Source organism: Lipophrys pholis, assembly GCF_963383615.2.
Source record: "Lipophrys pholis genome assembly, chromosome: 4".
Lineage (NCBI taxonomy): Eukaryota > Metazoa > Chordata > Actinopteri > Blenniiformes > Blenniidae > Lipophrys > Lipophrys pholis.
In genome coordinates, this window is record NC_137637.1 from 4,698,812 (window position 1) to 4,715,382 (window position 16,571).

A 16,571-nucleotide genomic window follows, 5' to 3' on the forward strand; every position below is an offset into this window, starting at 1 on the left:
TTGTTATTATTATTATTATTATTATTATTATTAAAAAGGAGAATTAACAGGTAGATTACTAGGGGTGGGAATTGATAAGATTTTATCAATTCTTCTAACAATTCCGAAGTATTGTTTTGAGGGGAAAAAAGTCATTTTACAGTCTTCTGCACCAAAAGGAACAATTACATTTTTTCCTAAGATGAAACTTGAATTATAATTTTTCCCTTAAAAAAGACCATTTAAATGTGTATTTGCCTTCATTGGATGCCCCCTGGAATTTACACTTTTTCCAATTTTGCGCTGTGGACAAGTTAACCCTCTCTGGGAGGTCGCAGACTGGAGAGGAATGAGGAAGTGACGTAGCAGGAGGCATGAGTTCTCTCGGTCTGCTGGGAATGCTGTTTTCATATTGTGTTGGTGCTTTTTGTGAAGGGATTTTCAACACAGAACGATCTAATACATAGACATACAGTAGTAGACCTCTGCTAGATTGTGTATGTCTACACAGAAGCTCTACGAGCATATGTCTACTCTGTCGGCTCGTTGGAGCAGACATTCACTACACGGGACAGACTGACGGCAGAGTTCATTTATTAAAAGTCCCTCATTAGTAGGAGAGAACACGGAGAGAACATGAAAACTCCACACAGAAAGGCTCCTGCCGGGATTTGCACCGAGACCTTTTTTTTTTTTAACTGGACCTTGTGGCTGTGAGGCGAGAGGCTGTGGACTCTGTGGATTCAGGACGTGGTGAGTGAACATGTATTAACGTATCGTCTTATTTAGTCGTTTATCGTCTCCCCCTTTAGACCTTCTTCCTCCATGTTTTCTCCTGGTTGAAGGAGCTCTGCGTCGCAGAGTGTGACGTCATGCAACGTACCGCAACGGGACTTCACGTCGTGCTGGGAAAATAATCGTTAAGAAGAATCGAACCCATATAAAAGTGTACGATTCCGATGGAATTGATCAATTGGAACCGGTTCTCAGTCAGAACCGGTTTTCGATTCTCATCCCTAGTATTCTCACAATGAAAGGTTTAGTAAATCTGCGTTTACAAAGGGCTGCCAGACGTTTTTACTGAAAAAAGAAACCCCTATAACAAAACAGCTTGGAACTGTTCGACTATTACATTAGTTGTATACAAGTTCTTTTATAAGTTGTTGTCACTGCACTTGTCTTAATCTTAATTTATTTATTCTTGAAAATAGAAAAGAACTCTGCTCCTGCAGCTTTGATTTGTTTTTATTTTCTGCCATTTAACTTTTCATTTTATTTCTCCAATATAACAGAAAAGCACAATGACTCAAGGTATAATTGTTGTGTAGTTGTTTCAGTCATGGATTGATTTCCTGTAGTTGGTTTTAATTCGAAACAGAGAGATTACAGATGAGGTGCAGAAACACTGCGAGCAGCCGATGAAGCAGGTCAACAGTCTGCAGAGGAGGAGACTAACCCACACCCGGCTGTCTGTTTACTGATGACTTCTTGGACTAATCCTGCTCTGTCAGTGCCAGATTAGTAAAAGCTATCTGAATCAAAAGCTCCCTGCGCTCTCTGTGACATTCGCTGACCAAGAAGGAACTCTTAAAATGCCAGTTCCCTATCTTCTGGCATCACACGTCTTTTGGTGAGTGCAGTTTAACTTGAGCAGCTGGTCCTCTGCCAGTAATGAGTGGGAGTGTCTTTACAGCTGCATGAATACAGAGCCCGTCTTCACTGTGGAAATGATTCACTCATAGGGAAATGAAGGACGAGTTGTGTTTGTGGGACAAATTTGTGATGAAGGTGAGGCCAGTGTGCACGAGATGCATCATGTAAAGGGGTGTGTGCGCGTGTGTGTGTGTGTGTGTGTTTGCGTGTGACTTGCAGCACTCACCCTGCAGAGTACTTTCTCAATCCCTTTGTTGGTGTGTTGTAATCTGGGATTACGCCTCCATTTGTGGAGCGGTGGGGGAAGAAAAGGGGTACGATGTACATTGGAAATGCTCACCATTCAATTTTACTTTACAAAAACAAAGCGTTTGTAAATATTGAAATAACCTGAAATTATAGTTTGTTTTTTTCTTGCATTACAAAGTGCTCGCCAGAACAAACATCTGCTTGGTATTGAAGTCATATTTGTACAAAACAAGGAAAATGGAAAGGGCAAATATTATACAAAATTCACTTTCCAATAGTTTTCCAACAGTAATAATTGTCCCCATACCTGGAATGACGCCCCAGAAGTGAAGACAGTCTGTCCTCTCTCTCCCTGGCTTGTTTCAGTTTTTAAAAAGTGTGTTGCTCCAACCAGCCAATCAGAAATCAAACCCTATATAGTGTCATTGGGGGTTTAGCCAATCCCAATCAAGGTAGGCCCTCCCTTTGACTCCTCCTACAATTAGGCAGCTCTGCTTTGGCACATGGCACCACGAGAGGAAGTGCTTCCTCCTCTTCCCAAGATGGGCATGTGTGGGCGGAGCCAGTCCAGCTCACATAGACACAGCAGATTCTGAATGCAGCTCCTATGATCCAATATTCAAATGGAGGAAAATCACGGAGACGCTATAAACTTTGAATACATTGTAGGACTAACGAGACCAAGTAAAAGCTGTAGAATCTGACCTCTATAAAAGTTACTAAATCAACCCCCCCGTCCAAAAAAATAGAAAAGATCTGATTTCCAGCCATCATCAGATGAAGATCACATTTCCTGGTTCTTTTTTGTCTTCCTGAGTGCATCACCAATACTCTTAATAATAACAGAGAAACTCACACAATCACCAGAGGAGTAAAGATCTTCGGCTCTTCACTGCTGTCTGGAAATGTAGTCTGTGACTTCAGCCTGTGAAACAATGCAATTTCACATGTCTCCATCCAGCACTGAGAGACACATACACACACACACACACACACACACACACACACACACACACACACACACACACACACACACACACACACACACACACACACACACACACACACACACACACACACACACACACACACACACACACACACACACACACACCTTTAGCGTCAGTGTCGGACCTCGATGCAAGTTTTTGGACTATGGGAGGAAACTTACATGTGTACAGGGATATTTTGTAGACTTGGACTGATGTTTGTTTGGCTTTCGGTGGCGTCGGTGTTGATAAGAGCTTACACTGCAGAAACTTAAAATCTTATCAAGTTTATTAGGTTTATTTTTTAAATTGCCCTTGTTTTTAGTCAGAATATCTCAGCCCACTTGATTTAAGATAAAATCACCTAACAAGTACTATTTCAGCAAGATAGAGGGACTCTTTTTAAGACAATGCATCTTAAATATATTTTTAGGTCATTCAATCTTGAAATGACCCTGTTTTGAGTTTTAGAATTTTAGAAGAAACACATTTTATTGTACATTTCATACATTTTTCAAGCTGAGGTGTTATTTGTACAAGATAGACCATCTTGCTTTTTAACAGTTGTGGCTTATTCTAAGACACCAAACTTAAAAATACTGATAAAATCTAGCTTAATGTTTTATTCTAAATCACGTCTTAATTCGAGGAATCTTACCAAGACTTTTCTAACTTGTTATATTGGCAGATTTTCTCCCCCTAATTTCAAGGTATATGTACCTTGAAATAAGTTTTTTATTTGTTGTTTCTAGAGGGGCATTTTTCCAGTGTATTAAATGAGGGTGAGGTTTTGTATGAGAGTAGATCATTAGAGGAGTGTCGTGGTATTTGAAGCTATAGTTTGAATCATTTAGTTTTTCCCTCCACTGTCAGCCAGTTAGGGACAGTTGGTGAATCTAACATGACAGGTCTGTCTCTAAGCAGGACTTTGGAGGATTCATTCATTCATTCATTTTCTTCCGCTTATCCGTTTCCGGGTCGCGGGGGTGACAGTCTGAGCACCGTCACCCAGATCACAATGCACCATTTAAGAACCTTCCTGCAGGTGGTGAGCCCACGGGAACTTTGGAGGATTTCGCTGCAAAATCGAAGTGATTAGATACATTTTTTTCAATCACTACATTTCTCTCACTTGTTGTAGTCCTGTGGCAGACGTTGCAATTTGCAGTGTGTCTCAGTGTACATACTAATGACAGATCAGCCACATGAGGCAGGAAGAGTCTGGCATCCTTACGCAAAGCATTTCTTTACATAAAGCACTTCTGTCAGGCATCTGAGTGGGTCCAATGATTTGCACAGCTGCCTCATTGGAGATCTCTCTATATTTGGCTGCTCTGGGGAAATGAAGGCTGGCGTGCTTGTTTTGATCAGTTTAAGTTAAAGAATGACGTTTGGCTCCTGAAATACCCGCTGCTTCGCTTTCAGGCTGTGAACCACAGCAGGTTTCACACCAGCAGCCAGTCGAGCAATTACTGGTGCACGCACGCACGCACGCACGCACGCACGCACGCACGCACGCACGCACGCACAATTCCAGATGGCGGCCCTGCTGACTGGTCGTCCTCCTCTTACACTAGACAGACTCTACTCACACTCGGATCTGGTGTCTGCCTGCTGACTGTGTTTGGATTTGAACCATTGGTTGAAGCAGGACTGGACGGACTGTAGTGAATCATGTGAAAAAGTTCACCCTCTCCTCCTGGACGAATCCTGTGCTCCGACTTGGTTTAGTTTTGTAGGTTTCTTTGTAATCTAGATACTAAACTGACTTTTGTGCATTAAATATGAATAAACTGAGACATTTAATTCCTCAGATTAAATCTACGTCCTATGTTAAAACACATCAAGTCAGTTGAAGAAGTAAGTAAAGCTGAGTTGTCACCTCTCCTGCACCAACAGTCAAATATAAACTCTCCCTTCCCTCACACACACCTTTACTTGTAAGGCACTTTAAGTAGTTTTGGCTCGTGGCCAAAAATGACCCACAAGAGGCTCCAATCTGCCCAAACCACCAAGTAAATTGTAAAAATGTCTACGAAAACATTTTTTAAAAACAATCTTCCCAAGAGTAGTGGACACAACACTACACTGAGACCCGAGCTGAGATATCAGTGATGCTGCCATGAAAGCTTAGTAGCCTCGGAGCCATGCTGTCAGGGTGAGTTTGTAATAACACCCATAATGCAACTGTGTATTTTTGGACATTTCACTTTGGGATAGGAATCATAAACTAGTTGTTGAGAACCAGTTGCCAGTCTTTCAATTCTCTTATTAATTCCATTTTTCAATCCGCTCTGGAGTGAATCTCAATCCAGCAACAGCAGCAACATTAGCACGTCCTCTGCTGGTAATGCTGCAGGTTTCTTTTCCAAACGAGAACCACTAAGAGAATCGATAAAGAACTGAATCGCTAAGCAGAATTGAAAAGGGAATAGAAATCATAAAAATCTGATCAATTCATATCTCTAATTTCACTGTGTGTTGCACCAGAAGGTTTCACAAAAATTGGTTTAATGTTGAGGTTTGAGTAATTTCTAAGGTAATTGTGAAAATATACATATTTTCATCACGTACTCTATTTTGACTCTATTTTACCAAAACAAACGGGGGCGTATGTCGCGTCTGAACTAAAATGTGTTTGACACAACTGATTTATGAATGCTGTGGTTGGTTCATGGCTTTTATTTTAAAGATACAAGATATGCTGAGTTTCTCTATCCATCTGCTGTCTCTCTCTCTCCCTCTCTCTTTCTACCTCTCTCAGCCGCTCTCTCTCTCTCTCTCTCAACCTCTACCTTTCTCTCTGCCTCTCTCTCTCTCCCTACCTCTCTCTCTCTCTCTCTCTCTCTCTCTCTCTCTCAACCTCTACCTTTTTCTCTGCCTCTCTCACTCTCTCCCTACCTCTCTCTCTCTCCCTCTCTTTAACTCTACTGTTCTCTCTACCTCTCTCCTTCTCTGCCCCTTTTCTCAGCTTCTCTCTCTCTCAATCTCTACCTCTCTCTCTACCTCTACTCGTCTCTCTACCTCTCCCCCCTTTGCCTCCTTCTCTCAGCTTCTCTCTCACTCTCTCTAACCCTCTACCTCTCTCTACCTCTACTTCTCTTTCTACCTCTACCTCTACCCCCTCTCTGTTGTTGGGGTTCTCTCAGTACAAAGCACTTAGAAATGACTGTTGTATTTGGTGTTATACAAATAAAGTTGAATTGAATTGAATCATGAAACCATCACACCTGCAAAACGTGCCGCAAAAAAATGCAGCTTAAACACAGGCAGCCCCCCAAACTCTGGCTCCAACTATGAGGCGTCTATAGAATGAACACAGATGTACCCCACCTGATTCAATCAATTTAAGAAGGATCCATTAATTGTAGCACAAAAGAATAGGAACCAACAGAACATCATCATTTACCCTTAACATTGCAACAAGATGAAGCAAATCAAGCAACCATGACAAATGATGGAAGGAGTGGTGTGGTGGATCAAATATACTTGTAATCCACTGGTTCCCATGGTGACAAATGTGGCGTTGGCGAAGGTATGCGCTCTACCGAGTGCCCGTTCTAGTTTTACTCTTTAAAGAATGTGCAGAGTGACACAGCTCATTTCTTCCTTTCATATCGCTTTTTTTGTTTTTGTTTCGTTCTCTGTCATTTCGTTTCTCGGTAGTTTGTGAACAGTTTCATTCTTTTCCCATCTCTTCTTTCCTTTCCCCTTTCTGTCTGACGCCTTCTCTCTGGAGTCGCGGTGCTGTCGAAGCAATACACTGGAACAGATGCAGCTCCACAAAAACAAGTCAAGTGAAGCAATAAGTGGAGAACATCAGCCTGCTGAGCCCACGGAGGGTGTAAGTCCTGGGAGGGAAGAACGAATACATGTGCACATGTAGAGAGAGAGAGAGAGAGAGAGAGAGAGAGAGAGGGGTGGGGTGGGGTGGGAGAGAGAGAGAGAGAGAGAGAGAGAGAGAGAGAGAGAGAGAGAGAGAATATTCCTTCACCTTGTTCCAGTGGAGGATGAACAGTCAGTTCCAGAAGTTGAGATGAATCAGTGTGAAGATCTGATTCTAGAGTCTTTTCTCATTAGAGACTTGTTTTGAAATTGTTGTGAGCCATTTTGTTTGATTTATTCATTGAATTTTTGTATCGTCACTCCTGTATCAGTGTTTCCTATACCTTTGGGTAGGAAATGACTATTATAAAAAAATTACATTAGTATATATATATTAGTACATTACACTATTAGTATAAAAATACATATTTATGTTCAGCACTTGGTTTCTATGGACGACTAAACGGGCCAAAATTAGATAAATAAATACACCATTAAGTAATTACTTAAATGTGTCATTAATTCATTAAGATTGGGATTAAATACATAAATCTGTCATCAAGTCATCAAAATTGATGAGAGATTTATGTGTTTAATTCCAATTTTGATGTGCCGGGGAACCATTCGGTTGTAAAGATTCACCCGCTGACTTTGATGGCGAGTTGAAAGATAAAATAAATTCATGAAGCAGTGCAGCATCGGACCATGAAATAATTAATTAGATAAAGAAATAATTAGATATGGTTTTGACATAAAATTAATTTATATTTTAATGAATTAATGACATGTTTATGTATTTAATTCCAATTTTAATTAATTAATGACACTTAAGTAATTATTTGATGTTGTATTTATCTATTTAATCTTGGTACGTTTAGTCCTGGTTTCAGCTACTGAAAGAAATCAAGTTGATTGAATAACCTGGCTGTGCATTGAGTTCAGTCCTGCTCTGCTGTGGTCACTTTGTACTATGAGAAAAACAGCCAGAGAGTCAAGGAGACGGAGAAATCCCACAGTCCTCCGAGCCATGGTTAGAAAGTGGCTGGAGGCTTTGAGAGGCTCCGTTTCTCTCAGTGTTCTCATCAGCTCACTTCAGGTCAACAAGGTGGAAGAATCAGCCGAGAAAACGTGAATGAGGGGAACGAGGTGGATGTGTGCAGCCAAAGATTGTACAATGGAAGTGATTTCTACACAATATGTACAATATCTATCCACGCAGCAAGTAAACTGTTTATATCACTTGGCATCCTTCAAGCGCAAAAAAAGGTCTTCATAAACATTCCCTCAGAAGCCATATGTGATGAGATGAGTATATCTAAACAGTATTTGATGTAAACCACAGCATGAGTGTGAAAAAATCCTGTGAGCCAAGTACGAGCACTTTCTAATGACTCTTCACAGAAAGCCTTGTGGTGTGAATGTGGAGCTGCTCTGTTTCCTGGTTCGTTCATCTTCGCCTCTTTGTTCACCTCAGGATGGACGTCTATGGAATGTCAAAGTGAATGTTTGATGTGAGCTGTCAGACACACAGGAAAAGAAATGCCCCTCCCAAAACAAAAAATATTTCAAGGTACTTTTGCTTTGAAGTAAGTGAAAAGCTCTGCCAGTAGAACACATGACAATTGTCTCGGTAAGATTTATTGAAACAAGACATCATTTAGATGTTTGTTCTCGCATGTTTCTACGAGGTGTTGAGATGAAGGCAACAAGTAGTGATTTTCTGATTATCAACTCTTACATCTCTTCTAATTTACAGTTTGAAAGAAGAAATTTGATTTAAAAGCTGCAAGTCAGGTTCAACTTTCTCCATTATAGATATTTTTAAATGCACACAAACAGAAATGTGTTCAGAATTGATCAAATGTGTCCAGGTCTGTTAATGTTTAGAAATGTTTAGATATGTATTGTTGACTGAAAATCTAAGGGCTTAAAAAAGCACGGTTTGTTTTGCAAGTCTTTTTTGAGGTACAATTCTAAAATGAGTTGAAAGATGGATCGATGTTTTGATGAAAATATACCTCAGGTTAACTTATACCTTAAACCTAGTTTTTCTTAAACTCAGACTAACTCTCATTTCAAGTAAACCAGCCCCAAAACACATACATTTTTCACATTCATCTATTTGTATTTGATTACAAGTATGTTAATAAAAGAGGCATCTTAATAAGTGCTCTCTTTTCACTAGCTGTTTCAAAGTACAATAATGTTCATCACTAGGAGCCTCTCTCAATCTAAAAAAGGCAAGATTATTGTGCTTTATAAACACACTGTATTTGAATTAAGCTAACATAGGCTGAAATTGAAGACTAATGAAGAACCCCACAGAAGAAATTTACCACCAGCTGCCACTGCTTGTTAAGTCAATTTATCTTAAATCAAGTGCGAAGAGACATTTGGGCTAAAAACAGGACAAATAAACTCAATGACATTTAGAGTTTTTGCAGTGTACCAGAGTGCACAAAATATTCGGCACAGGTTTGAAATTTTAATTCTTTACAACACACAATCTGATGAGGTGTCCTGACAACACAAACCCTCATGCAGTTTGACCCTCATGACCAGAAGTATTCAAATGAGTTTGCAGTTTAGCAAACTTTGAAGAAGAGTTTTGTGAATCAGGTTCATGATGTCACATGTCTTCATTAGGTTTAGATACTTTAGACTGAAAACACCATGTCTCATGTTCTGCTCTGTTGATGGTAAACATGCTGGAGTTGTTTTATAGGGGCTGTTTAGGAGGTAAATCCACTTCAGATCGGTGTTGGCTTCAGTAACCCGTTACTTTGGATATCTAACAAACGCAGTGACACCCTGCATCAACGTCCCAACGCTGTCATCTGACCTGGATGTTTAGCTCTTCATCTCTTTGTCTCTTGCTTCTGTCATAATTGTGGCCTTCTGAATCTGTGGTGGCCTCCAGGCTGAAGAAGCCAGCTTGTGATTGGAGGTTTGCCAGTTCGAATCCTACAACTGTCTGGTTCCCACTGTGGGTCCCTGAGGACGACCCTTGACCCCCGACTGCAGAAACCAACTTTGCTCTATGTTACTGTGACCAGTAAAGCATTCTTCTACATAATATTGTAATCCCAAACTCTCTCTCGATGAAACTGTAGCTACTATTGTACCGATCCTCCACCATCAGAGTGACCGGCTCACTATTCAAAATGTCTCACACTTACAATCAACCACGTCATCTGTCCTCCTCGAGCCTCGGCTTCACTCTGACTCAGAGTTCATGAGTCATTATGTGTCGTCTTTAACAGTTTTATGTAATCCTCCCAAATACAAAGCTGCCAGAATCCTCACAGACAAGGACAGTAGCTTGTTCTCCTTGTTCATTATTGTGATTAAGATCCTGATATGATTTTGGAAATCCATCCCTCCTTCAATTTTCTACAACTAATGCGTTCGAGTCTGGGTTGTCGAGGCTTTACTTCGGACAAAGAGCAGAAAAACACAGATGCACGCCGACTAGAAAGACATGCAGACGCAGGGAACCATGCAGACCTGTGCCGCCCAGCAGAACGCCACGCCTGCTGATGCTGATAAGACGTCACCACGGGTCACTTCTGATGGAGTCTGGCAGAGAACAAAGCATTGTCCCGTCCTGTTGGCCTGAAGTGTGTCCACACAGGTCCATCTATTTTCCTCCAGCTCGTCTGTACCACCAGGCCTTCAAACGGCATTAAACTATAGAAAGTTAATATACATCAATGTATCTTTCCTGCAAACTATAATATTTTCTATATTCACAATCACATTATTGACTTTCTCATGGTTGTAAATTGGTAATCACTATTATTAAAGTGGATTAATGTTGGAGGAAGAATTTAGATGTTTTTGATAAAGAGATTTAAGGCTGTGATCCTTCATCTGTCTAAAACTGAAACTCTAACACTTTGCATTTCTTCTCGTTTCTTCGACATATTTTAACACTTATACAGATAATGATGTGGAAATTATTCAACAGAAGAGTCACAGCTGTCCTGTGTTAAAGTGATTAAGGAGAATATTCAGTTATTTGCTGATATTTGCATAAAGACACTTTAAAATGTAGGAGGGATTAAAGAATAAGTGGAAACCTATTCCTTCCTTTCATTTCCAGTCCTTCTAACACAACAAGACTTCAGCATGAAGAACGTTTCCTTTTGTATATTTTCGGGAGACATTTATTTTATATTAGGTGAATTAAGAAAACCCACAAACTAAAGAACCTTTAATTACACAGATAATGTCCCTGTAGTAGGAGAATGTGGATAAAGACGGCATCTCACACCTTCATCATTAAAAACATTAAAGACATTAAGTACAGATACAATTTGATCCCTCTTTAGAATCTTACATCATTAGTTAAAGTTAATGAACATTTTCAGAACCCAGTTTTAGTTGTTGACGTGCATCTCTAATACGTTGTCAATACCTTTCTGGAGGAAATGTGTCTTTACATTCAGACAAATGTTGACATCATGGCGCTCTCAGAAGCTCCCGAACTATCCCGAAGCGTTGTCGACAAGATCCCGTTTGTTCACTTGATCTCGCCAGATCTCCATTTGCACTGGAAAAAAGATTTAGGACTATTCTTGTGACTTGAAGACTCTTTGAGAGATTCTGGCTTTTTTTGGGCTGAATCACGTCAAATATTGATATTTTTGCTGGAGCTGCAGCGATGCCATCTTTGATATCCCAGAAGCCCTTGGGGCAGGTTTCAGTTAGTAAAACATAGAACAGTTTGATGGCTACAAATTCCGGTTTGTTTGTAAACATATCAACTTTGTTGTGATCGATTTGGACCTCTGTGGTTTGGAAATTTGTGGAAAAGAGTGATGATGGTCTTGTTTTCATCTATTGATTTATTCTCTGTGCAGAAGTGAGACTTTTATGGGAAATATTTTTCTGGTAGTGTAACTTTAACAATTGTTTATGCTGTGTTTTGTATTTTTTTCTTTTACCCATATGAGTTCATGATCCATTTTGGCTTCACCACATACACATTTCTCTCATCTTGACTCTTTCTGCGGACTCTCGCTAACATGAGTCACAGCTTTCATGTTATCACAGCTAAGTGTGTCCAAGTAATATTACAGTATAAAGAATTTGAATCTAAATTCCACCATGAGCAGAGATGTTTTTCCTATCAAAGATAAATGCAGGGTTAATGCTCTTATGTCTCATGATCACAAACTGGTTCAAATGAAATATGTAAAACAGTTTGAGGCATATTTCCAGACTTGGTGTCATTATTTAACTTTCACAGTAGATATAGCTCGATGAAGGTCAAAGTCAATGAATTCTGTTAAAGTTATTTGTGAAACATGCTCAGACTGGTACAGCTTCCTCATAAGAACAACATGAAGGTGAGCAGAAGCCTTGATGAAGCGTGGCCTCCGTCATTCTGCACGCTGCAGGGCGTGAGTCGTCATGATGCCAAGTCAATACTGACAACATGGACACACACACACACACACACACACACACACACACACACACACACACACACACACACACACACACACACACACACGACTCTACTGTAATTCAGATGTGATCCATATGATGTGTAAACTTTGACCCCGATTAAGAAAGCTGTAATCTCAAGCTGCTTCCTCTCCTCCCGTCACCATGGCAACTGTTACCCAGGCAGTGGATGAGAGCCGGCCAATGGCTGATGGGGGCTCTTATTGGTCATTTCACTGTTAAACGACATCATGACCAGAATTGTGTGTGTGTCAGTGGTGAGATTAGAAGCTGTATCGCTCAGCATGATCCAGGATTTATTTTTCCTGGAGAAAACCAGCAGGAAACTGTAGTCGTGGCCACATGGTCATAAAACCATTGCTGTACATATCAAAATACAAAAACCTGATCTACTGAACAGGATGAAGTCTGACAGAGGTGCAAATTAACATAATCAAATGATTTGCCTTCATAAATTTGGAACAAGCAGCTCGCATAAAATCACGAGAGTCCGATTTAAGAGAACAATCCAACATGTTTGATATATTTTAGAACATCTCCGACTCCACGGTATGTTGTTTCATTTTGTGCTGCTTGGGGATTCAGAGCTCCTCCAATCACCACACGGAGAAGCCAAACAAATTGACACAGAAGCAATACCACCTTCCTGTGCATAATGAAGGAAACACATGCAAACCCAAAGTGCAATTTACGTGTGAAATTATGTCTTATGAAATCAGGCCTCAGTGCTGCAGCTCAGGATTCAATCATTGCCTCACTTTTCAAGATGTACTGATGCGATATAATTCCCACTGACATTACTCCTACATTCATATCATAAAGGAATCTGAAACATTTGAGGAGATCATATAATGCAAAACGAAAAGAATAGAAACAACAATCTCCCTCAGAATCTGTGCAGTTATTCTCTTGTCTTGTTCTCTTAATCTCCAACCAATATCCACACATTTCACCCTCTTCTTCTTCTTGACTTCCAGACTCTTGATGTCTTGCTGTCAGATGGTGATACTCTCTCTGTGCATACGATGGGAATTGATAAGATTTTTACCATTCCATTTTTGAATCTGCTTAAAGATTCCATTTCTTTATCGGTTCTCTTTTCGATTACTATTAGGGAAAAAGGAGAACAAACAGGTCGATTAAAATCAACATTGTTTAGATCAGAAGTACCATGACCTTACAAAGCCAACAGTGAGCTCTTAAGAGGCCTTATCAGCAGTACAAGAGAAGAGGACAAGCTCATGTTGCTGCTGCCGCTGGGTTGAGATTCACTCTGGTGCGGATCAAAACATTCATTCAAAGTTATCGCTGCTGTTTGTGCAAGTATGAGTTTCTGCATGTTCACCGTATTTCCTCCCTTTGATAAAATATCCATTTTGCAAGTACTGCAAGTTGCCCTGTTGTCATCCTTTCTCCTGAAATGGAACCAAACTTTCGAGGCTTTGTGCCGCTCGGGCACCATGTGTCCTGCTGGCTGCACTGGTGAATGAACGGTGAATCAAGCCCACGGGACTTGATAAGAGAATCATTTGCAAAACTTGCAAACGATTCCAAGGAACTGAATCACTGGGAACCAGTTCTTGCTTTTAATTTCCCATTGCTACTGTGCATTGGAATCTCTGCATGTCCTGCATGTCCAGACTGCATGTCCGCCTGTGGTTACCTCTCTCCATTCTTCTGCATCACACCATGTTTGTCTCTTTTCTCTGGACTTGAAGCATCTCCACTCTACCCTCACTCTGCTCTCTCCTCTTCAGCCTGTTTGTTTAGGCATTAACCCTTAAATTCTCTCGATGCTGTTATAAAGACCTGAATGTGAAGTTCCTTGAAATGTCTGCAGGTTTAGATGAATGATAAGAATCACAGATGGTGTGGCGAGAAAACCGTTGATGGTTGAGCAAACGCATTCAGGAGTACGATCTGTCTCGTAGTGTGACACTAAGCTCTGTTTCTCCGTCTGTTTGCAGCTCTGTTGCGTTTCAGAATGAGTCTTTGATATGTTTTTTCTTTTGGGTTTAGAGGCTGCGTTTCTACATCCAGCTTTAACTGAGCTCTGGGATTTAATGAGCTGCAGAAGGTTTGTTTGTTGTTACGGAAACAGAGATAATAAAATCTATTCTGATTATATTGTTGCAGAGACGTGACAGTAGAGCAGTCGGTCATAACATTAAAACCTCTGACAGGGGAGTTGAAGAGCAAAAGTGGGATTAGGCAGAAAAACAAAAAGGGGTGAAAGGATTTTAACTCTTTTGTGATACCAATGGTTTATGAGGAACAACTGCATGGTTGTCTGGTTGTACAGCCTTTATCACTGCAGGTTGGATAGTGCTTGTGTGAGATGCCGCCACAGCAAAAAGGTTTATTGAAAGTTACCCGGTTTAGGTTTAAAGACATAGTTGAAGGCCGAGAGGCAGCCGGTAAGTCTTTTGTTTGTTTACAGTCTAGAAGAGGGTGAAGTATTAAATAGTCGTTATTGAGGTAATTGTTGGTATGGTGGTTGTTGATCATGCATGGGTGTTTGAAAATGATTTTATTTGTATTGAAATGCATTCAAGGTGATAGATTTACTTACATTTATGAATATTTTGTCATGGTCACTGGTTGAGTGTTGTTGATTGTGAAATTCTTAGACTGTCTTTTCTGTTTAAGATTTTTCACCTAATGCTACAGCTAATGCTACAGCGAGTGCTACAGCTAATGCTACAGCTAAAACTGCTGCTAATGCTGCAAGGGAATTGCACTACGAACAGGATTTGTTTTACCTTGCTCGCACATCTTAAAATCAAAGTTCTAAAAAAATAAAAGTTGCCTCTTCATTTTGAGTGAAATCCAGGAAACCGTCGCCATCATGGTCACGTTCATCCTGGACTTTCCTCAGGTCACACCAGGTCCTGTGTTTATAACTGCTGTATAAGCAAAATACAGGGGTACCTTGAAATGCCTTGTGTGTGAATATCGCAGAGAGAACTCCGTAACGAGGATTCTTTTCAAAAAGAGTAAAAAAGGGCTTTGGAGGGTGGGGCAACATAAACAGGCGGGTAAAACAGAAGCATATGAAGAGTCACTGTGAGAATGAAATGTTCATGCTCCATGTTTGTCTCTCAGATCAGCAAGCAGCACCTGCAGACGGTGAAGGAGCGCTTCCAGGCCTTCCTCAACGGGGAAACTCAGATCGTGGCTGACGAGGCCTTCATCAACGCTGTCCAGAGCTACTACGAGGTGAGTTCACATGTTATGGCGGCTCTGCTCTGGGAGCTCATTAGGACTGATTGCATACAGATCACACGCTGCTTTGTTTGACAGGCCATGAGTTCTGCCTCGTGCGAATCACCGTGGGGTCTTTTCTTTCTGATAATCAGTTAAACAAAATGCAAATGTGCTCATCATTATTCATAATTAGGCGGTTTCTGTGACCCGGGTGTCAGTGCAGGGATCTGGACTCAAGCATCTCCTGAAGAACCACTTCCTGTTTAAAAGCAGCTGCAATAAGTGGAACTGAGAGATGACGCAGTGTGTGTTGAGCTGCTCACAGTGGTCTTAATAATGTGCTCCAATGATTCAGTGGGTTTGATCCGGGAGGGAAATACAGAGTCTCATTTCCAAACAGGATCAGGGCTCTGCAATCGTCTGCATCCATTAAAAAGAAGCAAAACAAAATATGTCTGCAGCTGCACCGTTAACTCAACTTTCATTAACTTTATAGAAAGTTAGGCAATTGACTCCAAAATGAATACAATAGAATAGAAACGTTATTGCCATTGTCACTAGTACAACCAGATTAAAAAGTGCCAACCCATTTGTGCATCATAAAATCAATAAACGCACAAATAAAAACTATTAAAATATAAAAGTAGAGGGATAATAAAAACAAACAAATACTCATCACTCTTACACACACGAGTATATTCCATTGCACTGGTCCTTTATACAATATATTGCACATGAGTTGTGTTTTGTTTTGGGAAGTAAAATGACTGCAGCGGGGTAAAAACTGTGTTTGGCCTCGTTCACACTGCAGGGAAATGGGACCCAATTCTAATGTTTTTACTCACAAGTGACTCATATCCGACCTGTTTTGTGGCCGTGTGAAAGCGCAATTCCAATTTTTTTTCAAAATGTCAAAAGCTGTTAAAAGCTATGCTCTCTTTTTTCCTCTTTCTCTTTCTTCTTTCCTTCGCATGTCTGGATTTTGTCGGCTGGTATTTAAGACCCACTTAAAAATGAATCTACACGCGCTGACCAGCATTGCCAGATATGGGGGTATCCCCCAATTGGAGAGCCAAACTTTCTTACTTTTTAACTTTGTTTATTTCGTGCATTTGTGTGTTCATGGCATGTTCATTATTACACATATAATACTTCCTACACAGAATGAGATTTGGGCTGGTTTTTATTGAGGTG

General features: G+C 40.5%; 1 protein-coding gene across 1 annotated transcript in view; it reads left to right on the forward strand.

Annotated features, from left to right (window-relative positions):
• LOC308108977 (calcium-dependent secretion activator 1-like) overlaps positions 1–16,571 on the forward strand; it is a gene marked incomplete at both ends in the record, with an annotated part of 180,358 nt that overhangs the window by 16,347 nt on the left and 147,440 nt on the right. Inside the window, one exon of the mRNA XM_080462308.1 lies at positions 15,276–15,389. Within this exon, the coding sequence (XP_080318434.1) occupies positions 15,276–15,389 (114 nt within the window). The remainder of the gene's footprint in view (positions 1–15,275; positions 15,390–16,571) is intronic.